The sequence below is a fragment of the Euleptes europaea genome, chromosome 7, assembly GCF_029931775.1.
Source record: "Euleptes europaea isolate rEulEur1 chromosome 7, rEulEur1.hap1, whole genome shotgun sequence".
In the NCBI taxonomy this organism is placed as follows: domain Eukaryota; kingdom Metazoa; phylum Chordata; class Lepidosauria; order Squamata; family Sphaerodactylidae; genus Euleptes; species Euleptes europaea.
In genome coordinates, this window is record NC_079318.1 from 76,819,019 (window position 1) to 76,846,240 (window position 27,222).

Sequence of the window (27,222 nt, forward strand, 5' to 3'; positions counted from 1 at the left end):
AGACTGCGGGGCTTTTAGCCGCTGCTTGGGGAAGGGGTTTTTACGACGGGCGCGTTTCTTCTCACCGCGGCGGGGGGAGCAGGGCCGCAGGGCCGCGCGCCTGTCGACGGGGCCGGCCGCGCTCTCCCCGACCCGCCCGGCTAGGCCTCCCGCGTTGCTATGACGACGGGTTTTGTGACCGCCGCGGCCTACCCGCCGAGGCTCTCCCCAGCCGCTTCACTACCGCCTCGGTCCTCGCCGGAGCCATGGCCTCGCGCAGCGCCGGGGCTCTCCTGACCCAGAACAACGCGGTCTACGTGCCGCCGGGCCTCATGCCGGGGTGGGTGCTCGGCGAGGGAAACCTGCGATCGCGGATCAGGGTCTGATTGGAGTTGGCCCCTTGTGGCCGGCGGGGCTCCTGGGCCCTTAACGGTGGCCCGCTGGGCAGCAGCCATTCAGTAGGTCCACCTTTGCCCCGTCCCTATCCTTCTGCCCTTATGGGCTGGATTTATCTAATCTAATTATCTAAATCTAATGCTGGATTTCTGTCGGGTCTCTTGCAGAAAAGGGATGGTGCCGGGGTATTGCGTGCATAGTTAAACTGTGGAACTCCCTGCCCCAGGATGTGATGGATGCCAACTTGGAAGGCTTTAAGAGGGGAGTGGACATGTTCTTTGGAGGATAGGACTATTCATGGCTACTAGTCAAAATGGATGCTAGTCATGATGCATGCCTATTCTCTCCAGGATCAGAGGAGCATGCCTATTATTTTAGGTGCTTTGAAACACAGGCAGGATGGTGCTGCTGCTGTCGTCTTGTTTGTGGGCTTCCTAGAGACACCTGGTTGGCCACTGTGTGAACAGACTGCTGGACTCGATGGGCCTGGGTCTGATCCAGCAGGGCCTTTCTTATGTTCATACCTATTCTCTCCAGGATCAAAGGAGCATGCCTATTATATTAGGTGCTTTGGGACATAGGCAAGAGGATGCTGCTGCAGTCGTCTTGTTTTGTGGGCCTCCTAGAGGCACCCGGTTGGCCACTGTGTGGACAGACAGCTGGACTTGATGGATCTGCGTCTGATCCAGCATGGCCTATCTTACGCAGATTCAAAAAACCCTTCTTAGGAAGATAGGCGGTGTAAATACAGGAACCAGAACTTCTCAAGTCTGACCTCTTCCTGACATATGGGTCACCCCCCAAGGCTACTATATTGGGGAAGTTTAAACATTGTGGTTTTTAATTGTAAACTGCCACAAGAAGGATTCTGAAGAGGCAGCACAGAAATATTTTAAATAATTAACTGGGAAGACAATGTGAAGACAATAGTTTCCCTTTGAAAATGTTATAAGCCAATTTGAGGGGCTTATGGTCACATGAACACATGAAGCTGCCTTATACTGAATCAGACCCTTGGTCTATCAAAGTCAGTATTGTCCACTCAGACTGGCAGCAGCTCTCCAGGGTCTCAGGTAGAAGTCTTTCACATCACCTCCTTTCCTAGTCCCTTTAACTGGAGATGCTGGGGATTGAACCTAAGACGTTCTGCATTCCAAGCAGATGCTGTACCGCTGAGCCACGGCCCCTCCCTGTGTGGTCAAAAGGCATGATAGAAATCAAATAAATAGGTGCAGGGGAGTGAAGCCTACGTTATGTTGCAATATTTCACATGGTATATACATAGGTATTTCACTATTTTTCAGAGCCAGTGTGGTATAGTGGTTAAGAGTGTCAGACTAGTATCTGGAAGACCCAGGTTCAAATCCCTACTTGTGCTATGGAAGCTCACTGAGTGACCTTGAGCTACTCACACATTCTCAGCCTAGCCTTCCTCACAGGGTTTATATGAGGATAAAATGCATGGGAGGAGAATTGTCTCCATTGGGGAGAAAGGTAGGGTATACGTGAATTAAGTACTGTTTTGATTTAGAAGAAAAAGGAAGTGCGGTGCTGCGCCTGTGCTCCAAAGTGGTCTTATTTTTATAGGTAAAATCTATGCCCTTCTGAAGGGAAAGGCACTTTGTGCATATTCAGAAGCAATCAGAATTCTTGGAGGGAAAAGGCACATGCCCCTCCAGTTTATCAACCAATCATATTTATTATGGTCATGGACCATCAAATAAAACAAAATATTACGAAATATATGGTAAAACACAAATATTCAGGCTAAAACAAAATTCAGATATTTAAAAGGAACATAGACATTAATGAAAAAATAAATACGCTACCCTAGAAGCTTCACCATCACATCTCATAATAACCTCCTCCTAACCCACAGGGTCAGTGACCACTATACCTCATTTCCACTTATTGTTTAAAATGTTTTAATGTGACATATATATTTACGTGACTGGGTTTTTATTGTTGTTATCCACTCTGAGCTTGGCCGGGCAGGGCGTACTAGAAATTTAACAAATAAAATTAGCACTCTTGCATATGCCCTATCTGTAGACATGTCCAGTTGTATGCAGATCTTTTATAACTAATACTTACATTAATAAATGGTCAAATATTGTGCTTTAACTAGATTCCGTTCTGTATGAGTTAGAAGAGATCAAGTGAAGAAAAAATACAAAGAAACAGTCTTTTGTTTGATGGTAGTAGTATGAGCATTGGGCACCAAGTACTGGTCTCAGAGTTTCATAGAATCATAGAGTTGGAAGGAGACCACCAGGGTCATCTAGTCCAACCCCCTGCCCAATGCAGGAAATTAACAACTACCTCCCCCACACAGTCGCCCTCCTCCTCCTCCTGAAGGCACATGATAGTGCCATTTTAAACATAAAAATGTTGCTCAGGTATAATCAGTGGGACTTACTCCAGGGAACATTGTATTTGCATTGCAAGCAGCCTTGTTCAAGCTAAGTAGGTTTGGTCAATGCCTGAATGGGAGAACTTCTGTGTATGCAGTTTTGAGTTCCGTAGTGGAGATAAATTGGTATGTAGATGTAATTAATAAATAAGCTTAGTAACTAAAAGTTTAGGCTGAAAATATGGCTACTGCTAATATGAAGTTGATGTACTTTCGCTTTGGGGAAAATGTTTTGAATAATATGAGTACAGTAAGACATTGCTGCCCTATTTTGCTTCATTTATATCACACCTTTCTACCTAGTGGGGACCCAAAGAGGCCTATGTCTTTCGCTCCTCCATTTTATCCTCACAATAACCTTGTGAGTTATGTTAGTGTGAGAAAGTGTGAATGGCTCAAGGTCACCCAGCAAGCTTCCATGGCAGAGTAGGGATTTGAACCTGAATCCGGCAGTCTTAACTACTATGCTACACTGGCTGTTGATGCTGAATGCTATCTAATTGTATTGTCTGTTTAGTGGTTTGTTTACATTCATATTTGTACAGAAGAGGAGAAATAAAGCTTCTTGTTTCTGTTATAAATAAATAATATTGTCATCGGAGGCATTCCTTGGCTTCAGTTCTGCATCTGCAAAATTGGAATAATCATCATTTTCCTCATATGGTTGTTGTGGAGACAAATGAGTTACTGATTACAAAGGATCTGTTTTTTGGAAGTACTAAAGAAGCAATTAAAAATAATGAAAATCATTTGGATCCATTTTTTCCAAGTTGCACAAATCTCTCTGTTTCCTCACTCCAGGTACCGCGGGCATGTCCCGAATGTGGCGTACTCCTTTGGTGATACATATGGAAATACCACTATGAAATATTTCCAAGATGCCCGCAATGCTGCCATGAACACCAGCTGCAGTCCCTACGGCAAGGGGGGTCAGTTTCCCACCCTCTTCTCGCCGGACCCAGACTTGGTGCTTGGGGCAAGGGCGAGGGGCTGGGACAGGTGGCTGCATACACCTAACTACTCTCGCTTCAATCTGGATTTTAATCGCTCAGCAGAGTTAAAGGAGTTCTATAAGGTAAGCCTTTGTGGAAGTATCCTCTGTAAGTTCTATAAGGTATAAGCCTTTGTGGAAGTACCCTCTCCTATGTGGTTATTTATGCATAACTGGAATTGCGAATGGATTGCAGTTAGTTGTAAATGTCCCATTTTTAATCAATTATAGCTATATAGTGTTTGTGCAAGGAGCTGTACAGAACACCGAACTGGCACTGCTGCCTCTCAGAAAAGCTTACAGTCATTCACCTGGTTTATACAGTAAGTAGAATCAAGTGGTCAAGCTTTTCCCTGACGGGTATCATTTCTTACTGCAGGAGTGTGTATTCTGTGCATATGTGGGAGAGTTGGTTGTCTCAGTGTTCCCTCAGTGAAAAACTCCCTTTATGAAGAAGAAAAGTTGGTTTTTATACTCTACTTTTCTCTATTTTAAGGAGTCTCAAAGGAGCTTACAATTCCCTGCCCTACCCCTCTCACTACAGGCACCTTTTGAGGTAGATGGGGCTGAGAGTGTTCTTAGAGAACTGTGACTAGCCTAAGATCACCCAGCAGGCTGCATGTGGAGGAGCAGGGAATCAAATCCGGTTCTCCAGATTAAAGTCCACTATTCTTAACCATGACACCACACTGGCTCAGCTGAGCTGAATTGTTCTTGATAAGCTAGCTTTCTACATGGAGGGATTAGGTTGTTTATTTTCTTTACCATGAAGCATGCAAACATGGGCTCACCCTGAAGAGGTACAACCCACATTTTTTAAAAAACATTTGTAGGCTTGTCTTTCTCCCAGAAAACTTGGACCCAAGATAGAGTACAACAATAAACTTTAATTCATCATTAAAGCATATAGAATAACTATGTAAAGAGAAAGCAATAGCCAATTTAAAATAAAGAAGCTTTACAAGTTGAATCTGCTGATTGTATGTTAGCCCTAAGATTGACAGGAGAAAGGGGAGGCAGATGTTGACAGGTCTTGAGTGAGGTGTGGTGGGATGGAGTAGCTGAGGCTGCTTGAGGTTTCCTACCTTAGAGCCGTTTATTGGAACAGTGTAACAATCAAGAGCCCCGATGAATTACAGATGTTTACAAACTCTTAAAATAAAACTATAAACAAATTACAACCACTTCTGGTCACTAAATCTCTGAAAGTGAATCTCTGAATCACTTTCAAGTCAATTCTTGATTGCTGCTCTAGATCAGCATCTCCTTTTCTTCTTGAATATTGATAACTGTCTGCTTTCTCCTCCTCTTCTGCTTTTGTCTGACTGTCCGCTGTCAGTTTTGTTGGAAAATCTGCCCTTCCTAACGGTGTCACTTGGCTACACATTAAGAGGGGGAACTGACCAGATAGTCAGATAGATAGATGGGAAGATGTTAACAGTTGCACCTCTCCCCTCATTTCCTGCCCTTTGATGTTTAGAGCTATATTGTCAGGGACAATATCCTCTTCCCTCTCCCTTCCCTTTTACCCATCGACCAAGCAAGACCTAGGAGCCGGGTGCTCTCTGTGCCCAGGCCTTCCCACCCCAAGATGGAGTGGAAGGCAGATACCCTTTTATACCTAGAGAAATAGCAAGATAGATTAGGATAGAGAACCCTCGTTTGTCCTTTCCTATCAAATATGTATTTCAATAATAAATGTACTTTAGTTTAATTAGAGCACACGACTGATGCTCCCTTTCTTTTCACACACTCACGCACGTGTGGCTTCTGCTGATGCTAAGCTTAACGCACTCCGCTAAATACAGGAATATCTCCACGACAGATATTCCAACAAGTTTGTCCCGTCTTGCTCTCTGTCTCTACATCTCTCCCTTCACTTGCTCTGCACTGTATAACATTAAAAGTAAGCACTGCAGTAGGGAGTAGGCCTGAAATTTCTATCTTCAGAGTACACATTGTCATGGCTGCACAATTGTCATGAAACCTGTGTGCAGAGGATTCTGGTGTGGGGCATGTCCTAGAGTACACATTCAGTTCATATGGAGCACAAACTAAGGCTTTTGGGTGTCCATTTCAGTGTACAGAATATGTGTCCTAGAACTCACCACATACTCTCACAGGGAAGATTAGTGTTAGTAAATAAGCTGTCTTTTAGGCGAGCGTGCGTGCCCTTATTGTTGAGCTCCTGACAGATTTACTGCTGAGCTCTTGATAAATTCTCAAAGGATTCCTGGAAAAGTTTGGAAAACTCTGCTATATAACTCCTCAGGACTCTTCTGATGTCCTTTTGGATCGGACCAAGGATGCCTCTAGTCCTGCATCCTGCTCTCAACAATGGCCAGCCGGATGCCTCCTGGAAACCCACAAGCAATGTGTTCCCATTCTGTCTCTCCGATCTCTTTGTTCTCCGCATGTGTGGTGTGTCTGTGGCTCCTCGTCGTTTTATTTGTGCTTCGGAATAATTAGAGCAGTAACAGAAGGGATGCTCTTGAGCACATTTGTGAGTGCTGGAGTGTGTGGGTGTATTGTGGGAGTGTGGGGCTTTGTGCACAAATGGCTATGTCTGCTGGTGGGTCATGCTGCCTTGTTGAATCCAGACACGGGCCCTCAGCCAGATCCTGTGTGCTGAGCTCAGCTTAATTCTCCTGCTTCGCAAAACGAGAGAGGGGCGTGTGTGTGTCCGTGCATCTCTTTTTCCAATTTACCGTGAGTCTGCAGCAGTTACGTGAGCTATAAATAATTAGCAGTGGGTTGCCAAAATTAATGTGTTGAGAACAGACACTGTTTATTTAGATCATCCTCTTATTTATTAGTGCTGATGGAAGAGGGGAAGGGTAAAGGAAGCTTTCAGAAAAGCAGTTTTTTAAGTTTCCCTAAAGGTTACCTATGACTTTTGTGAATGGATTTTCTGCCCACACAGAATACTGGTCAGTGGCGAAATCAAAGTTTGACTTCCTTATGAGCAAACTACACGCGGCGTGCAGATCTGTTAATGAAACCCTACCTTCTAAAACAAAGGAAAAGCAGCCTTTAGAAGTTGCAATTCTGAGCAGAAGATGGATTGAAATATTCAGTTGGTGATGCTTGACTCTTTTCCTTCCAGCTGTTTTCCACTCAAAATATGTGACTATCAACAGTGCTGATTTCTGTCTTCTCTGCTCCCCTTCTTACTCAGCCCCGTATGTAGGCTTTATGTGATGACAGCTTTTTTTAACACTTCTGAGGAACTGGAGTGTTCAGGCATGTTCCATAACACTTCAGTAGCTGAACTACTGGCTGGGGAAGGCTCCCTTCGATCAACTGATTCTAGACTCTTGCAGCTAATATCAATGGAGGATCAAATGCTGTAGTGTACATTGACTACACTGGTGTCTTTTTTCCTTTGTTCATTTGTTCTGGTTTAAAGAGCAAGCGTTTAAACAACAAATTGTGTTAGCAAATGTGCACGTTCTGTGTTTTGGGGAGGGGAAGGGACAGTGATTGTAAGCCGGTTTGATTCTTCCTTAAGTGGTGCAGAAAGTCGGCATATAAAAACCAACACTTCTTATTATTATTTAATTTGATATCGCTTGCATCTTTCTAAAACTTTTAGCCTTGCTCTTGCTGGTTATCCAAAGTTGGTCTTGAGTCTGAAAACAGATGTAGTCGAAATGAACCAAAAGTCATCTAGTTGAACATTGTCTTGTCAGAAAGGGAGGGCCATCCCTCCACATGCCTCCATGTAATCTCAGCCACACCATGCCGTAAGCAGAAAGGACTCTACAGAAAGCATAGCTCTGGATTGGGCCTGTACAACCTGTCATCCACCAGACCAAATGCCACCCACCAATCATCAGTCAGACCTGTTTTTGCTGCCTACGTGAGATTGCAAAAAATTAGGAGGCTGTTGAGTACCTGTCAGGCCACAGTTCACAGCTTGTTGGATGCATTTGGTTTGGTAAGGTTACTCAAGCAAAAGAACCATGCCACACTCCAGTTGAAGGGGGGGGGGGGAATGGCCTGTAGCTACTGTGATTTGGGGATGGAGGAAAGTGTGCTTTCCAAATATGGGCATAATATCTGTCCTCTGGGTTACTCGAAAGAAAAATTATACTGGGTGCCACCCCAGGTGACCATAACATTGGGAAACCTAATCCTGCGTCAGAAGGACAGCTCCTGACCAGTTTCTGTTTCACCTGTAGCTTTCCCAGATGCATCGGGAGTATTACAATGACAAGACTGGGACGGTGCATCAGAATCCGTATTTTGTGCTGCCCGTGAAAGAGAAGGACAAGTACCCTCACCCCCTTGATCTGTGAGTGTTGCGGGCGAATGCAGGAGAGCGAAGGGGGCCTGGTGCCGGCTTCCTGTTTGGTTACAAGACTTTGTTTGAGACTCAGCTGATTTCCTCACAGAAAAAGATTGTGGATTCATCTTAGCAAAGACATTTGGGGAGGGGTTGAATCAGGCCCTCAGCATTAAGCTCTTCCCTCCACCGCACTATTTTCACAATATCGGTTGCTCCACTCTCCCCACTCCTCCCCACTCCTCAGGACAAAATGTCAGGTGCTTGGATGGTGTTTGCGTGTTTCTCATGCAGGCCAGAGCAGCTTGGGAATGAGGGGGTAGGGAACTGAGCATGAAAACAGGAAGGATTAACCCCCCTTCCCCCTTATGGTGGACCTGATCCCAACTGAAGGGCCTATGAGGCTGCTATTTACAGTATTTAAAAGGGTGGAAGAAGACCTGTTGACAGATCTCCCATTGTCCTATCTAGTTGGGCTAGGGTTGCCAGCTGCCCATTGGGGGGGGGGGGAATCCTTATGCTTTTAATGGAATTTTTATGGGATCATTTGCCAGGTGATGTCATTTATCTCCAAGCCATGAAGAACTTCAACTGCTCTTTTCCACACATTAACGGACAAGACATTTCCCCAGGCCAGCTGGCAACCCTAAGTTTGGCCCTGCAGATCTGATCTTATTTGCTGAGATCAGCCATTAGTTTCCGTAAGGCAGTGGGCATTCATACCCTTTAGCTATTGTAAGTCCCTCTGGCACTTGATTTTGTTGCATGAGTTAGGGTCCCAATTCAGATCGGGACTGTGGAATGGGGGGAAGAGAGGCACCTGCCTTCCCCTCTAAATGGCCCAGGGGGCAGGGGGCGTTCTTGGCCGCCCTGCCAGGTACTAAACATGCAAGCGTTCCGTACATGTGCACCTGCCCCTGACAGGACAAAGAATGCCTTCCCTGTCTCACACTGGCCATTTAAACTTTGGAAAATGGGGGGAGGAGCCCTTCCCCCTCTTGTGCTTGGTCCCTATCCAAATCAAGCTCCATGGTGCTTTTACACCGAAGTTGCCACCAGGGATTGGCAGCTGCTGTATGGCAGGCAACTTGTGTAAAATGTAGCGTAGTGGACAGAGAACCTTATACACTACCCTGAAAACCTTTGCAAAGATTAGTATAAATATGTAACAAGTAAAAATAACGAACACATAAATCTTCCTTACAGAGCGATTTGATCCATTAGATGTGGAGTGGCAAGGTTTTGTGAGCAACTGGGGTGCAGTTTTCCCCATGAAGTCACAGCTGACTTATGGCAACTCCATAGGGGGTTTTCAAGGCAAGAGATGTTCAGAGGGGATTTGCCATTGTCTGCCTCTGTGTAGCAACCCTAGACTTCCTTGGTGGTCTCCCATCCAACTACTAACCAGGGCTGACCCTGCTTAGCTTCTGAGATCCGATGAGATCGGACTAGCCAGGTCAGGGAGGAATGGGAGGAGGAAAGCAGCAAGTAGGGGAAGGGTTAAGCATCCTTTTGCCTGCCTGCTGCTTCGGTCCTGCAAGTCCCTCCTAATGCCTCTTTGCAGCTGAGAAGCAACGAAAACCACTGAACCATCCAAGAAGGCTGGTAATGTGTGGTTCCAACCAAAGAGCTTTCAAGGTAATATGTAAACATGCCCTGGTCAATAGAAGGCTACTGTATAACACTGATTAGCCCCCTTGCTGATAAGACATCCTTTCTTGTTTGTATTTGCTAAGAGTTGTTCTCTGAGATTGCTGTTTGTTTCCTTTGAGTTTCTGTATGTAATTTGAGTATAACTTGAAAGCCTGCTCATGTAATTATTTCACAAAGAATGCGAAAGGCTATGTAAAATGCCTCTCCCTCACTATGCATTGCTTATTTCTCTGGTGATGGATTGCTTTGAATAAAATTTGCTATGCTTTACTTGCAGCACTTGGAAGTTCTTGCGTGTCCTTTAATAAGTAGGGCAGTCTGAGAACGATTGCTGGCAAGAACGTGCCATCTCTAGAACACAAATGGTGGGCTCTCTGCATTGATGTGTGATTGGTGAATCAGTTTTACTAAGTGTGGACACTACGGGTTTTTTTCCTGCTGTCCTGGGATTCAGGCATCTCTGAAAAACCATGCTATAAGATTCAGTACAATTTTTAATGCAAGGTAAACAACACCCTAACTCGATATATTTTTAGTATCTCATTGGAGAGTCACCTAATTTGCATTAAACAATCATCTGAGATCATTGGATGATGATCCAGTGGAAGCCTGTAGGATTGAATTCCCAAAAGAGAAGAGAGATTGGATCCTGGTTTGGACTAAGCTGGGGAAAATTGACCATTCCTCATTAAATGGTCTGTGGGCTGGTCTTTATCTTCCAGCATGGTGTGACTAAAATGGGGAAGTGGTGCGCATTCTCCTGGCATGGCATGGCTCCATGTATTGTTTGTGCTGAGGAAAGAGTGAGTTCCACAAGCAGATGATGATACAGGACACTTTTTGAATTGCTCTGGAGAACATCTGAAGCTTTGATACTCAAATTCTTGTTATGATGTCAAGCCCGAGCAGTTACATCTCTTCCTGTGTCGTGCATTTGGCCCCAGCAATGTGAACAGAATTCAGAAGTGACACTCAGAAGCCCCTCATAGAAGGAGCATTTCACATGTTAACTTTCCCTGAGCTGCTTCTTGAGGAAAACTACATGAGAGTACATTAGAAGGTAATTTCAGATTGGTTGTGTCTCAGCCTCGTGTTCCACTAAACCAGCTTCTCAGAGCATGCTGAATGCATGTCTAGGAAATAATAGAGACATGTTACATTTGTAAATTGACTTGTTGAGCAGTATGCATATCTGGGAAAGTAAACTGGAATGGGCCAAAGGTGGAGGTAGATGACAGTGATTGATCAAGGAGCATGCAAGAGAAAGGTGAAATAGTAGGCAAATCCCACCTGTCACTTTGCTCTTCAAACACAGACTGTAAGCCCCAAAGACCAAGAAGCCTCTCTGCTTACTGTACCTCCAGCACTTGAATGTCTGGAGAGCCAGTGTGGTGTAGTGGTTAAGAGCGGTGGACTCTAATCTGGAGAACCAGGCTGGTTTCCCCACTCCTCCACATGAAGCCTGCTGGGTGACCTTGGGCTGGTCACAGTTCTCTCAGAACTCTCTCAGCCTCACCTACCTCACAAAGTGTCTGTTGTGAGGAAAGGAAGGGAAGGAGATTGTAAGCTGGTTTGATTCTCCTTAAAAGGTAGAGAAAGTTGGCATATAAAAGCCAACTCTTTCTTCTTCTTCTTGCCTTCTAGTAGGTCTTCAATAAATAACAAAAGTTGCACTTTCCTCTGCATTGAATGATGATGTGGTTTATTGGTGGTAGTGTCTTGATGTGCTCTGAGTCAGTTTTAAGTGCTCCAACTCCCTCCAAATGTGGCTGCACTATTTGGTCTGCTGTGAGTTTGCCTGTTAGAAGAGTAAGGTCGGAATCATGTCGGATGGTGGATGGAGGTGGGCTCTTACTGTGTAAGTTGGTACCACGTGATGACTTAATACAAAGGGTTATTGGCCAAATACTACAAAGAGCCATACCTGAAATTTAGTGCATGGCCCAGATGCCAGGGCTACTGTGATGGCCTAGTGTGGTTTGCTGATCCATGTTCGGTGGCCAGACTTTTTCAGGCAGAGATCCTGTGCCTTCATCAGTTGTGTGACGAGAGGAAACTCATCCGGCAAAGCTCTCCTCCTTGCTGTGCCATCATGCGTTGCCACTCAGGTGGGGCAAAGACCTGCCAGAAATCAGCATCAGTAATCCTTAGCCTCTCAGTTATGCCAGAGTGCAACAAACTGTCTTGATGATGCTTGTGAAGGAAAGCTAAGCCAATGCAGCAAGGCCGTTTCTGACTGTAAAAATTATAAAAAAACGATATGCCTGTCCAGGGCAGTTTAATAATGCATGCTGCATTGCCTGTCATTCCAAAGCGGCTTTTAATGGTGCCGTCTCCAGGGCCTGTTGGCATTAATCATGAATGATCAGCTCTCAGAAGCATTTTCTAGGGCATGGTGCTCTGCCACGGACTGTAGTTACCTTTGTGGATTCCTGCTGGCAGGAAGTGAGCTGTGTGCTTTTGCTCCTCTGTGCTCAGAAAGGGCAGCGTGTCTCTGCTGTTGCAGCTGATAGATGAGGCTTTCTTTTTCTCCCTGGGCTGTCTTGGGAGCAGGGGCTCAGCTGCTGAGCAGTGGCCAGGAATCAAAAGAGGGACGGAGGCCAAATGCTGTTGTGAGAGCATCGGCAATGCATATGCAACAGGCAAGGGATTTACACAACTACAAATAATGTGGAGCCAGTGGAGGGAGGGGGGGGCTCCTTCTCTTATAACATTAGAACTCAGGGCCACAAATGAAATTCATTGGCAGCAGAGTTCAGGACCAAGAAAGAAAGAACTCCTTAACATAGTGCATAATTTGTGGGAATCATCATTACAAGACAGAGTGATGGTCCTCCCACCCACCCCCAGGAAGAGGCTGTGACTCAGTGTACTGCATCTCCTTTGCACACAGAAGGTCTCAGTGTCAAACCCCGACATCTCCAGTTACTATTTTATAAGCCGCCTCTGGCAGATTCCTGGAGAGGCGACATAAATAAATGAAGGCTCAGGTAGTAAGTGAAGTGAAAGACCTCTTGCTGGAGACTGGAGAGCCACTGCCAGGCAGGGTAGACAATATTGACATAGATGGATCACAGGTCTGACTTGGTATAAGGAATCTTCATGTGCTCTTGGGCATCCACTGGCTTGGATGGTTTTTAAACGGGATTGAAAAAATTCACAGAAAAGGGTACATCTACAAACAGCTAGTAGCTATGGTAGGAAAGTGAAAATCTCTCTGTGCAACGGCAGTATACCTCTGAAGACCAGTTGCTGGAGGACATACAATGGGGGATGGCTGGTGCAGGCATGCTTGTGGGCTTTCTGGAAATGTTTGATGGATCACTGTTGGAAAGATGATGCTGAACCATTAAGGTCCATATGGGCAAAGTGCTTGGTGAACTTTTGACTTGGTTGAGGTCATGGATGCAGGACTGGTAACGTGCAACAGGACCAGAGTGCAAAGTGAAATGGAAACATTGGTCTTCTCATGGGAACTGACATGACTCATACCGGTAATATAAATACACACGAAGCTGACTCAAACTGAATCAGACTATCAGTCAAGGTCGGTATTGTCTACTAAGACTGGCAGTGGCTCTTCACAGTCTCAGACAGAGGTCTTTCACATCACCATACTGCCTTGTCCTTTTAATTGGAGTTGCCAGGGATTGAACCTGGGACCTTCTGCATGCAAAGCAGAGGCTCTTCCACTGAGCCACCGGCCCTCCCATGAATCTGACCTGACTCAGGCCATTGGACCATCTAGCTCAATACCATAGGCAGCATCTTTCTGAAGTCTTTCCTAGCTCTACTGCCTGAAATACTTTTAATGGAAGATATTCCAAAGACAAAACATGGGGCCTTCAGTCTATGACATATGTTCAGCTATGGAGGCTTCCTATGGAGGCAAGATGTTGGGTAGTGAGATGTACCCTATTTAAATTCTCTTGGAATGATTTATGACCAGCAATTCAGTGGAATTTTTCTCCACTCTCTCTGTCAAGAGTGGGAGCCCCTCGAGTGCCTGGCTGTGCAGACATCCTTCCACAGTGCACTTCTTTGCTTACAGCTCATTTTGGTTTGATTGTGAGGGTTAATCTGCGGGCAGCTTGAGCCCGTCTTGCAACAGGGCAGTTGGATGCGGTAGCTCTTGATGCCTTCAAGTGGTGTGATTTTATGAGATGGAGTGGGAGTAGGAATTGAGCTGGAGGCACCTGGCAGAGGGGGAAATGAGTGGAGAGGAAATAGGGTTGACAGGTGATCAACCCTCAGTCGTCAGAGCTGACATTGGGAATATTGTATGTGAAGTTCTTTGAACACTATATAAATTCTCTCTAATGCTTTGAACAGTATGTACATTTGTTTTTGATTTTTGTCATGGACCAGTGCTGCTACTTCCGTCTTTTATCTGCTTTGGAAATACCAGAATTTAGGTGATAAAGTGAAGGACTTTCTAGCAGGAACAACCTGCAACGACTCACCAGTTCATACTGACCCTTTTTATTTGGTTGTTTGTTTATGTATTTATATATATATACACTACTTTTTTTCCTTGATGGGACCCAAAGTGGCTTACAACATTCTCCCCTTCTTCATTACATCCTCTCAACAATTCGAGTTAGGATGAAAGTATGTGATTGGCCCAAAGTTACCCAACGAGGTTCTCAGCAGAGTAGGGATTCACACCTGAGTCTCCCAGATCCTAATCACTACATGACCCTGGCTTACATTCACTCTTTACTTAGTACATCAACTAAAATAATTTCCGGTATTGTCGATATACCACATTTTCCTTTGTGGCCTTTTAGGGAACCTGTGTGATCTATTTAGTGTTAGAGAGAGATTTATTTAAATTGGATGGCTTCTGTTTTTTGGATCCTTCCCTGAATGCCATAGGTGCAGCCTGATACTAGCCACTCTCTGCATCCACTAAATTTAGCTGAGTACTTTACCCAAGATGCAGGCAGTGAGGCCTTAAGATCATGGCAGGTGGAAGATCCCCCCCTCCCCAGCATCAGTGCTAACAATGAGTTGGAGAACTCACAAGCTTGCACAATGTATTGTGTTTATTTTGGTTGGTCCTAATAAAATGTATGCCATGGCTTTTGTTTTGGGATAAACAGTTCACGAGCTCTTGAGAAGGGCACCCATCTGAATATTGATGCCAACTAAAAGCTGCACCCAAACTGAGGACCACCAGTTCCTTCCCCAAAATTCTCCCTTTCTCAATGCTTGTTGGCTAGTATACCAAGAATTTATTTACTTTATTTCCATCCCAGTGGACACCCAAAACAGCCTACATCGTTCTCTTCCCTGTTTTATCCTTGCAATAACCCTATGACATAAGTTAGGCTAAGGACATGTAACTGGCCCAAGGTCACCAAGCAAGCTTCCATGGTAGAGGGGGATTTGAACCTGGGTTTCTCAGATCCTACTCTGACACTTCAACCACTATACCATGCTGGCTGTCATAGAACTCTTATGTCTCCTTCAGAATGCTCTAGGTTTGGATTTCCTGCACTGAACAGCAGGGTTGGAGTAGCTGGCCTATTAGGCTCCTTCCTGCTCCTATGCTTCCTATAGTCACAGGCACTTTTTTCATGCCAGGTTGTTCCTATTTGCATCAAAGGGAAGTCCTTTCTATTAGCTGCTGCAGTAAAAGGATTCCCAGAAGTAACATGCTCTAAGGCAGTCACCTGTGGTCATTCTGCTAACCGTAAGCCTTGGTAAAATATCTGTGTACAACGGGAGGCAGATGTTTATTCCGGACTTTTAATTTTTCCTTCATAAAACAAATGTGGACTGATCCCATTTGCCCCAGATTTCAGCTATTTTGGTATATGCACGTTAAGACTTTTTGGAATATCTCATGTCTGTGAGCAGGGAAAAAAAAGGTAAGTGGCGGTGATGGTCCTAGTGGTGACACCATAGGGTTTTTAAGGCAAGAGATATTCATAGGTGCTTTGTGGGAATAGCCCAGCTTAGCCCGAGCTCGTCAAACCTTGAAAGCTAAGCAGAGTCGGCCACAGTTAGTGCTTGGATGGGAGACTACCAAGGAAGGCTGGGGTGGCTATGCAGAGGAAGACAATGGCAATCCACATCTGTTTGTCTCTTACCTGGAACACCCTGTGCAAGGGGTCGCCATGAGTTGGTTGTAACTTGATGACATGTTGCTCCACAGCAGAACCTAAAATCAGAAGCCAAACTAATACAACATTGAGTTGTATCCTCTTGAAAAGAAGCCTGGGCAAAGAAGAGGGGGCAATTTCCCCTTTTGTAGCAGCCCTCAGCCCCCCCTCCCATGTTGTTCCTGGGGTGGAGTCTCCTGTCCCCCAAGAACAGCATTTCAGGGGCATTTTGGGATGCTTAGGGCAGGGAGACAGGGAAGTTGCATTTCCATGCATGGAATTTAGACAGGAACTAACCCACCACGACTTGTAAGGTTTCAGGTTCTCCAGAATTTTTGTGTGCAGTGCCTGCTGGAAGAAGGGGAAAGGGGGAGGGCTCTTTTGGATGAGATCTTAAAGCCTCATTGCCTGCATCCTATGTAGGATGTTTTGCTAGCTTCAGTGGACACACAGGGTGGAGGCAGCTGATATTTGTTTGTGCCCTTGGTATGCTGGGAAGAAGAAGCGAAAAACTGAAACCTTCCAGTTGAAAATATAACAACCAGTATTTGATCAAATGTCCCACTGATGCCAAACGGACTGCACAAATCCCTTTAAAGGCTGAGAGCGGATGAATAATGTAGTAATCCTTATATTAACACTGCTGGAGTTTATGGACTAAACCAAGAGTCAATATAAGCCAAATTGTGACTGCTTTACCTTATGAAACTTCCAAGGTTCTTTCCCCTCCAATTCAAGTTTTCATTTCTCTGCAGTGGCTAAATACTTATACTCCCAAAGTAGGCAAAAAAAGTAGCAGTTTTAGTCCATAGCCAAATCGAAAAACAAAAGCCATATAATTAAGTATCTTTTAGTTAAGACAGACCAGAATAACACAACTCGCCAGCATTCAAGTGTGTGTGTGACTATGTGGACCTATGTTTCACGATCACCATCTAGTGGAAGAAAACTGCAGTTCCACACAGTTCTCTGTGTGTGTGTGTGTGTGTGTGCCATTAAGTCAGCTGACTTATGGCGACCCCATAGGGTTTTCAAGGCAAGAGACCTTCGGAGGTGCTTTGCCATTGCCTGCTTCCACGTCATGGCCCTGGTGTTCCTTGGAGGCCTCCCATTCAAATTCTTACAAGGGCTGACCCTTTTTAGCTTCTGAGATCTGTAACAAAGTGGGAAAATGAGAGCTGATTGTAAAACAAGACACCAAGAAAGCGAACAAACAAACAAAAAAAGGGAATGATTTCTTGGTACAAGCCCCTTTGTGTGCAGCATTTATATATCAACTTGCCTTTCATCTGAGCCCTAGATTTTTTGTAGGTACACACAAGAATGCTTTAGACAATGGCCCATGTGAAACCCTGCCTGGACAGCAGCTTTCCACACCCCTAGTGTCACATTTAAAATGGTCCAGACTTCTTTCAGTTTGGGCTTGTGCTCCTGTGTCCTATGCTAATTCTTGTGAGTTCCTTCCTCTCCCCACTGAATAACCCACAAGATCCCTTTGCCAGATAACACAGATCAAACTCAGAATTGCCACAATTTGCTAAGGCTGCAGTCTTATGCACTGTAACCTGAAAGTAAGCTCCACTGAACTCAGTTCAATGGAGCTATTTCCAATTTAACCTGCATAGGATTAGGCTACATGTTGAGTTAGAACAACTGGGATCAGGAGGAAGGCATTGTCTCAGGTGAAAACTGATTGTCTTTTTAAAACTGTCTTGCAAAGGGTCATCTACTGCTTTTTGATCTGCATGCACCATTCTGGAACTGACTTAAGGCACTGACAACCTGTTCCTACGAAGAGAGTTTCAAAAAGCTCCCCTTGGCTTAGGGTTGCCAGCTCCAGGTTGGGAAATACCTGGAGATTTTGGGGGTGGAGCCTGAGGAAGGCGGGGTTTGGTGAGGGACTTCAATGGAGTATAATGCCATAGAGGCCACCTTCCAAAGTGGCCATTTTCTCCAGGTGAACTGATCTCTGTCACCTGGAGATCAACTGTAATAGCGGGAGATCTCCAGGTGCCACCTTGACTTGCAAGATGCTAAATCAGCCCCAGCCTTAACTGTTTCTCATTAGGCTGTGGTGATGAGCAATGAACTATATGCACACTGGTTCACATAGCTAAAAGATCTTTAAAATGATTCATAGCAAGAATTTTACCTCCCAGAGACTAGAGAAAAAGTCTTCTGTATTTGGAACATTGGTTTCCATATGCTGGGAGAAAGAAACCACCCAGGAAATTGTCAGATTTCATGTTCCCAATTATGCAGCAAAACTTCTGCACTGTTGAGACTCCACCGAGAGCCTGTTTGCCAGAATTACATTTTTTGTCGGTGGTGCTTGCTTTTCTTTCAGAGTGCCTGACCCTGAATTTTTTCTTGCTTCGGTTTTTAAAAAAATCTCTTGTGAGCTAGGAGTATTCATGCTTGAAGCACAGCCAGAAAACTAATTTCCAAAAAATAAAAAATAATAAAAAAAGACCCCTGAAAACAGCCAGACACCTGTTGGCTGTTTCTTTAAATCAATATGAAAAGAACTGAAGGTCTGGTCTATTTGTATTTTATGAGCACCTTGGAAGGGAATCTGGGAAAAGTGGGAGGCGAAAACAGGATCATTGGGTTAAGACTGTGAAGAACATTACATTGCTTTGTTTGGTGTACGGTGCTTTTTTCACTTCTAAATATGAGCTTTTAAAATGAAATGTAGCTTTTTACTATTTTGATTTTGTCTTTTTAAGACAATTTTTAAATTTTGTCTTTTTGCACATAAAGCTGACTTGCTAAACCAGAGACTTCTACAGTGATGCATGGTACGGATAAAGTGCATAGAGAGAACGCCCCCCGCCCCCATTCTCATAATACTAGAACTTGTTGGCAACCAATGAGGTTGAAGCGCAGTAGATTTGGGACTGACAAAAAAAAGTACTACTTCAAACAGTGCATAAATTACTTGTGTAGGACTCACCAAAAGTAATGATGGCTCCTAGTTTAGTGGACTTTTGATGGGCATAAGAAGGTCATAACAGTGAGGTCCAGCAATAGCTATAGCTATGATAGCTAAATGGCGCCTCCATATTCCAAGGCAGTATATCAATACCAGTAGCAAGGTGGGACAAGGAGAGGGAAGCTTTGGCTTTTCTACCTCTGCTGGTGGCCCTTCCAAGAGTACCTGGTTGGCCACCACAGACAACAGGATGCTGGACTAGATAGACCATTGTTCTAATTGAGAAGGGATCTTCCTACATTCTTGGAGTCTTAAATGCTGCCATAAGTGCTTTAAGTGATGTTGGTTATACATTTTTAAATCAGCAAATATAAATATGCATTAAGAAGAGATTTGCCAACCTCCAGGTGGGGCCTGGAGATCTCCCAGATTTACATCTTATCTCCAGACTCCAGAGACTAGTTCCCCTGGAGAAAATGGTTGCTTTGGAAGGTGGATTCAATTGCATGTCCTGCTAAAGTCTCTCCTTTCCCCAAGCCCCACTCTCCCCAGGTTTCCTCCCCAAATCTCCAGAGCTTCCCAACCCAGAGTTGGCAACCCTAATTGAGACCCATCTTAATTTTTTGAGGAAGAATGAATTGCAAATCAAGTTCCATCTGGGGGGGGGAAAGTATGGGCCCTGTACTCTTCAGGTATGCGGAGGTAGTCAAGCCTTGGAGTTTCCACCTCTGCTATACTGCTGCAGTAGCTTCTCTGGAATCAGCCAGCAGCCATGATGTGACCCTTTTCTCCATTCTTGTGCTTGCTTCCCTCCTTTAGCCCACCCCTGAGTGCCAAATCCTTGTGGCATCTCCACCGGGTGTCTCCGGAGAACCTGCGGACATACCAGACTTTCCCTTCGGGGAAGAGGGTGACCTCACAAGAGAGAGAGGTCCGAGACAGCTATTTCGAATACAGAGCCTGAGCAAGAGCCTTTTGGAGCAAAGCTGGATCAGGAGGAAGAAAGATTTGAGAGTGGGATATCATAAAGCAGGTTTTTTTCTTGACTGTATCGCTAAGTCTTGTTGCCCAGCAATAGCCAGGGTAAGCTGCAGACAACAGGAACAATACCAGTGGGGAGGGAGTCTAGTGATTAAATGCCCCCCAAACCTTCCATTTGCTCCATGCTAGTGTCTAACTCAGCTTTTCCTCTTTTCCTCATTCTGCTGCATGTACTTTCTTGCCCAGCCTAGCCAAAATGAAACTCCAACAGCCACTGCCAGCAATACTGATTTAGAGTTCAAAAAGAGATCTGGTCTCTTGTACTCTCATTTGCAGATTGAACTCTCACTTTGCCTCAGGGGCATGCAGGAAAGAGGGGGGATTTAACCCTTCAACCTCCACTCAGTTTTGCTCTTTGAAACTGGGTCCCACACTCTTCTGCTAGCATTCGAAAAGAGCTATTCTTTACAAACATAGTTTTAATCTTTGTCTCATCAGTGTGGGTTGCTCTTTGGGAACATGGCTCAATCTGGCTCCTTCTGAACTAAACCAACTAATGGGTTTACGGTTTATGTGCTGGAGTTTTTGGGTAGCTCGATCACCCATTAATAAGTGAAGTAACTCTAGCCCCTTTACTCAGGTTCACTTATATATGTTCCCTTAGAGATGTGGTTCCAGCAATGCATAAGCATGAAGGAAATTTTACTTTGCGTGGTTCAACTTGCACAAGTGTTAGCACAATTGCCGCAGCGACACAGCACAATTTAAATATAGTTTTTAACCAAACAACAATATATATATAGAACAATTCAATATGCAACATATGATTAGCATTATTTTATTGGCTTTTGAAATTGTACCATTGTGTTAACATTCTTCGCAGGCAGAAAAGACAGCAGGGATAACAGTCACTTTTACTCAGGGGGATAATGAAGAACAATTTTAGTGCTTCTGTTTGTATAAAGACTATTCTGCATGCAGAAATATTCCATGAGATCCAAGCCAGTGTTCACTGTGCACACTTAAACTGCTTGTACATGTACTTTGGGCATCCTCACAACTATACGTGCATTCACTCAACACTATGTATGAACTGGGGTTTTGATTTTTTAGCGTACTGGTCTCTGGACACAAATCAGTATAAATGTACAGCAAGACATTCCCACAAACAGCGAGGTGTAGTAATAGAGTCTCAGGCTAGGATCTGGGAGACCCAGGCTCAAGTCCCCACCCCGCCATGAAAGCTTGCTGGGTGACCCTGGGCCAGTCACACATCCTCAGCCTAACCTACCTCACAAAGTGGTTGTTTGAGGATAAAATGGAGGAGGGGAGAACAATGTTGTAATCTGCTTTGGGCCCACTGGGGAGGAAAGTGAGATATAAATATTTAAATAAATAAGCACAGTTTGTGTGTAATGCGTGTACATACAATATCTCAAGCTTGCTTCACAAAGCAAACAAGACTCTGGGGCATGCTTGTAACAGAGGGGGGGGGGAATCGGAGGCCTAGTCTGTCAAACCAGTTTCGTTGTGTGAAGAATTAGTAAGTGAGTTGTGGCTGAGATGCTGCAGAGCACATGGATGAGTGGCAGACTGGGGAGGCCTGTGTTCAAACCCCTTCTCAATCACGGAAGCTCACCGGGGGACCTTGGGCCAGTCACTCTTTCTAACCATAACCTACCTCGTAGGATTTTCTGTAGATCAATTGTAATAGACAGGGGCTTACCAAGGGGAAGACAGGAATGGTGGAAAATGCCATCAAGTCACAGCTGACTCATGGCGACCTCGTAGTGTTTTCAAGGCAAGAGACGTTCTGAGGTGGTTTGCCATTGCCTGCCTCTCCATGGGCTGAGAGAGTTCTGAGGGAACTGTGACTGACCCAAGGTCGCCCAGCAGGCTTTATGTGGAGGAGCGGGGAATCGAACCCGGTTCACAAGATTAGAGTCTACTGCTCTTAACCACTACACCTTGCTGGCTCTCTTAAGAAAGGGATAGCTGAAGGCAATACTCTATGGAGCTGCATCTTTCCTTAAAAACATCATTTCTAGAAGACTTGGTAGATGGATTGTAACCATGGTCAGGGTCTGGGAGATACTCTCTGGTGATTGGAAGGAAGGCCAGATTTCTAGATGAGCCTTGCCTTGGAGGAGAACAAAATTTGAGACCAATGGCACCTTAACAACCAACAGATTTTTCCAGGGCATAAGCTTGCATGAGTTAAGCTCACTTCATCAGACCCCTTGTAGGATCTTTCAGCTGCCTGTCTTGTTTGCTCAAGTAATCCAGCACTCCTTATTCCAGAGGCATCCTTTCTGTAGTGCCCTTGCTGTCTGCTTCTGCCACATTATCTAGGCTGGACTGCAGACACCGCTGTATAAGAAGTTGGTAGGCAGAGGACCAGGAGCAGAAGGTGGGTTTCATGTCTGTTGAGGTTCCCGCCAGTCTTACCCATTTTCTCTGGTAAGAGCTGATGCAATGTAGCTCTTAAGGCAAGGTCAGCCTAAAGGCCAATCTGGGTCTCTCCCCACTTTTGAGAGCTCCTAATTGGATGCAGGCTGTTCCTGTTACCAATGTCTGCATGCTGGAATCTGTCTTAGGGTTGCCAACTTCCAGATGGTGGCTGGAGATCTCCCGCTATTACAACTGATCCCCAGACGACAGAGATCAGTTCACCTGGAGAAAATGGCCACTTTGGCAATTGGACTTTATGGCATTGAAATCCTTCCCCTCTCTAAACCCTGCCCTCCTCAGGCTCCACCCCAAAATCTCCAGGTGTTTCCTGACCTGGAGCTGGCAACCCTAATCTGCCTTCTTTGGCTTTCTCAGTAAACAGGATGGGGGTGGGGGTGGGGCTTGGCCTGGAGATGCTTGTTTACAACTGGTTGTCATTGGTGCTGGAATAAGCTTGCAAGGTCCCTCGTCGCCACCGGTGGGAGGGTTTTGGGGCAGAGCCTAAGGAGGGTGAGGTTTGGGGAGGGGAGGGACTTCGATGCCATAGAGTCCAATTGCCAAAATAGCCATTTTCTCCAGGTAAACTGATCTCTATCAGCTGGAGATCGGTTGTAATAGCAGGAGATTTCTAACCGCCACCTGGATGTTGGCAACCCATAGCTGGAAGCAGAGGCTGTGCACGAGGTCTTGTGGTGCTGCTGCTTTTTTCATCCAGCTGGGGATAATCAATTGCTTGCTGCTACCTGCTCCTCCCCTGTCCCTAGTGTTGCCAACATCCAGGTGGTGGCTGGAGATCTCCTTCTATTATAGGTGATCCAGGCAACAGAGATCATCTCAGAAAATGGCCACTTTGGAAAGTGGACTCTATGGCATTATACCCCATTAAAGTCCCCCCTCCCCAAACCCCACCCTCCTCAGGCTCCACTCCCAATATCTCCAGCTATTTCCCAACCCAGAGCTGGCAACCCTACCTGCCCTTAATGCTGCCATCTGAATCTGTAACCAAAATGTGTTATCTGTATTTAGAAATAAATACATGTGTAAGTAAGTTTGGCTGTGTGTGTGTTTGAGTTTAGTTTACATATGTATGATTTTATTGATTCTTAGCACCTCATGAAACAGAAAGGTGAACTACATGAACTGACATACATTTTTTAAAAAATAGATTTTAAAAAACTTTCCAAGAAAGTAGCCAAAACACCATTTTCTGAATCAGTACTGGTGCCTTATTGTTTGTTTGTTTATTGGTTTATTTATTGGTTGGGATTTCTTTTTTTTTACTCAGCTGTTCAGCCAAAAATTAGCACACAATAATTCAAAGTGTATATTAGAAGAAAGATATATCAAATGGGGCTTAAGGAAATAAGAAGAAGAAGAAGTACTTCAGCAGCCTATTTCCATATATTGTGCTTTTGTTAAAGGGGCAGGACATTTTTCTCCAGGTTTGCTGGCGTTGTCAACCCTACTCCAGGCACAACCCTACTCCGGTGGGAACCTCAAGAGAGATCTGGTTGTTGGGCAAGAAGGGGAAGGGGATGCGGCTCAGTGGTAGAGCATCTGTTTGGCATGCAGAAGGTCCCAGGTTCAATCCCCGGCATCTCCAGTTAAAGGGACTAGGCAAGTAGGTGATGTGAAAGACCCCTGCCTGAGACCCTGGAGAGCTGCTGCCGGTCTGAGTAGACAATACTGACTCTGATGGACCAAGGGTCTGATTCAGTATAAGGCAGCTTCATGTGTTCATGTGTTTTCACAATGGAAGTGTGTTCACTTGGCTGCAGCCTTCCCTTCCTTTGGCCTTACCTCAGAAGTGGTATTTGGGAATTTAGATGGGGGAAGACTCTCAGCTGGAGCCTGATCCTGACATACTGGAGGGAGATGTGGCAGCAGCAGGCTGAGGCATGGCTTTTAAACCTTCTGCCTTCTGGGGAATCCGAAGACCACATTGACTGGTCTGCAAGCAAGTCAACAGGAGCCTCTGGCTACAGAAGAGGATTCTGGGAAGTGTTCTGAAGGATTCTGGGAAGTTTTCCAGGTCATATGCTTAGTTTACCCAGGGCACTTGCTACAAACCCATACAACGTTCCCCTGCTGTTTCATATTATAAAGAACCATCGTAGGGGAGGGACTATAATTCTGGACCACTTGGTTGCTGCTATTGACTTGGTCACTAAGGAATCCCTGTTAAGTTTTTGAGGAACACTTTGGGTCTTCAGGACTAAGAAGGCCATCACATTTTGGGATCAACTGGCAAAAATGAATTTTACAAGTATAGTTAATGAATTATAGAAAAATGTAGTATAGATAATGATAGTTTAAGATTTGTTAAGTACTGTCAGAATACCTCTCCGGAAGTCCAGGAGTGGTGGGTATTCGGGCACTGTTTATTCAATAATATTATATGAGAAGATGTAAAACAGTAATATAAGTGTTCGTTATTTGTATTCTTTGTATTTTTGTATTTTTGTTTTGTTTTTTAGTTATTTGTTTATATGATTTATAATCTGTGATGTTTTGATATTATTTTTTATTTTATAAAAATTAATAAAAAAATATTTTAAAAGGACTAAGAAAAAAACCCAGATTTTGGCAGTTGGGTAGTTCAATTTGAACATCCCCCTTTTGATTTTGTTTGTCCCTTGTGAGTCTTTACCTTTTGCGTCTTTATTTTCACACCAGTTTCTCTTTCCTTGCACTGAATCTTCCTGTGAAAATTAATGCACTTTTCAATGTAATTTTTGCATCCATTGTGCATAAATGCCATATGAAAGATCAATGGAATAAAGAGGCGCAAAATGATGTGTATAAACTGGCACTGGAGAATTTTTAAAAAAATCAACTACAGCGATGGGAATGTTTGTGTGTATAAAGCGCCGTCAAGTGGCAGCCGACTTATGGCAGCCCAGCAGGGTTTTCCAGGCAAGAGACTAACAGAGGTGGTTTGCCATGGCCTTCCTCTGCATAGCGACCTGCACTCTATAAATAATCACGGCAGTGACTCTTGCCATGCGAAAAGGATCCACCTCCCCCTGGGGTGGGAGGAGCAGGCCTCTTTGGGCTGTGATCAAATTTGTCCAGCTGGCTCGATGCTGGGTTTGGCAGGTCTTGATGGCTCACCCTCTAAACATTGGGCCTGTTGCTCAGTGCTGAGTTGGGAGAATGTCAGGGATTTGCATCGTCATCAACCTTTCCTGGCCTGGAATGCTTAGGGCAGAGGGGGGCGGGGTTTCCTTATGAAGGCGTTGTGCATGTGTGCGTGCTGTCAAATCACAGCTACCTTATGGAGACCCTGTAGGGTTTTCAAGGCAAGAGACTTTCAGAGGTGGTTTGTCATTGCCTTCCTCTGCATAACAGGGCAGACTGAAAGCCAGGACAATCAGGGGGAGGGCGCCCAGGACAAGCGGGTCCCCCCTTCCCCCAGTCTCACAAGGCTTCCTGGCCTCATGAGTCTTCCCTTCCCAAGCTACCATCAGTCACCTGGACTGCAGTGTCTCCCCTAGAGGCTTAGTGCTGGAAGTGCAGCTTCATCCCCAAGGTGCCACTGGTTTGCTGGGAGGCCAGTCGGCCAGTGTTATCTTCCAGGAACAGCTCCCCCCTCCAAGTGTGGGGCCTGGGGGAGTCTCCCTGATTCACCATGCCCTCCGGGAAGCCTCTGAAGGCAGTATGCAAAAATAAAAATGAAAGGCAAATGGCTGTATCAGCTGATGCCTGTGCAAACCAATACTGCCATTTTGATGTCTGTTTGCCACAGCAGCAGCTATCTATCTGATCAAGGTTTAGAGTTTTCTACAGCCTGTCCTCTTCCTCTCCCTGCCCAGTGCCACCCATCATGGCCACCCCTGTGTGAAAATGAAAACCAAGAACTTGGCAGGCTCTTTCTCTCCTTTATTCTTAACCACCTTTTATTCCCATATCTGTTGAAAAATACATAAGACAGATTTGTCAGCTGGGGGGCCTCACTAAAAATCAATATGGAGGCTGGTGGGGGATTTGGTGTTGTCTGTCGTCACTCACAAGCTAGCTGCATCTTTCATGCTCTCTTTCTCCTTCCCCTGCGTCAGAAGTAGATCCTAAAGGAGCTGAGAGAAGAGGTCCATTAGATTCCTGGGCTGGGATCCCAGAGACTGGCCAAAATCCAAGATGCAGAGGCATCTTATTCAAACTGACTTTTGGGTGGTCAGGGATTGGCTCCTGGTGGGTCTTTGGAAGGGGCTCCCACTGGAGAAAGCCAGCTTCACCTCCTATCAAGATAACCCTATTTGTTCTTGATACAGAGGTAACCCATGTAACTTTACGGAAGAATCTATGAAAAGGCCCGCAGAATTCCTGTTCTAGAACAAATCTCCAGCTGACAGCTCCCTCTCATAAATACAAAACTATGTGGTAGAATAAGCTAAGAAAAGGATGGAGGCTCTAGGGCTCAGATACAGTTTATGGGGCAGCAGGCAAAGTCTGGCACACTAGAAATCATTTCTTACTGTAGGAAGTCCGGACGCTGTGTCATGGCATATTCAAACTCTGTCAAAGAGAGCATTTTGTCATTATCCAAGTCAGCATCCTTCACAACCTACTTGGAATAGAAAAAAGATGTATTAATCCTGACCAATGATCCCTCTCTGATCATACTGACACAGGGCAACACAAGAAGTCCATATGAGAAACCTTTTGGCGCTGAACCAGGTACCTAAGTTGAGATCACAGTCTCTTGTAGACTTTAGTAGCTCATAGTCAGTTCTCTGTCCCTCCCATCCCATGGATTGGCCCTCTCAGAACTTGCCACTGCAGCAAACCTCTGGCTCGACAATATCTGGGGAGATCGTAAAAGAAAGGTGTTGCTATGAGGATACGCACACGGTTGGCCATGGACACGATCGCTTCCTCTCTGAGGTTTTTGCTAGTGAGCAATCGGCGGATGACCTTTTGAAGGTCTTCTTGGTCAACGAAGCCATCCTCGTTGAAATCTGGTGAGGAATTGCACAATAGAGGGACAGGGTGTGATTTCAGGAAGGTGTAAGGCAAAAGTGCAGC

The 27,222-nt window shown here is 45.1% G+C and overlaps 2 protein-coding genes across 2 annotated transcripts in view; one reads left to right on the top strand and one right to left on the bottom strand.

Moving 5' to 3' along the window:
* Positions 1–236: 236 nt before the first annotated feature.
* Positions 237–8,080, top strand: CIMIP2C (ciliary microtubule inner protein 2C). Its single transcript, XM_056853735.1, has 3 exons — positions 237–319; positions 3,590–3,863; positions 7,964–8,080. The coding sequence occupies exons 1-3, from the start codon at positions 246–248 to the stop codon at positions 8,078–8,080; spliced, it is 465 nt and encodes a 154-aa protein (XP_056709713.1). The 5' UTR covers positions 237–245.
* Positions 8,081–26,251: 18,171 nt separating this feature from the next.
* Positions 26,252–27,222, bottom strand: part of CIB4 (calcium and integrin binding family member 4) — a 36,533-nt gene continuing 35,562 nt past the window's right edge. The window contains exons 4-6 of the mRNA XM_056853409.1: positions 27,046–27,155; positions 26,673–26,761; positions 26,252–26,273 (exon numbers count right to left, since the gene is read on the bottom strand). Coding sequence (XP_056709387.1) covers positions 26,252–26,273; positions 26,673–26,761; positions 27,046–27,155 — 221 coding nt within the window. The remainder of the gene's footprint in view (positions 26,274–26,672; positions 26,762–27,045; positions 27,156–27,222) is intronic.

What these genes read in the sequence shown, in the direction of transcription:
- CIMIP2C (XM_056853735.1), top strand. Translation starts at nt 246, where the DNA reads ATGGCCTCGCGCAGCGCCGGGGCTCTCCTGACCCAGAACAACGCGGTC. An exon ending in CCGCCGGGCCTCATGCCGGG is followed by an intron (nt 320 to 3,589) that starts GTGGGTGCTCGG and finishes TCCTCACTCCAG; the next exon opens with GTACCGCGGGCATGTCCCGA. An exon ending in AGTTAAAGGAGTTCTATAAG is followed by an intron (nt 3,864 to 7,963) that starts GTAAGCCTTTGT and finishes TTTCACCTGTAG; the next exon opens with CTTTCCCAGATGCATCGGGA.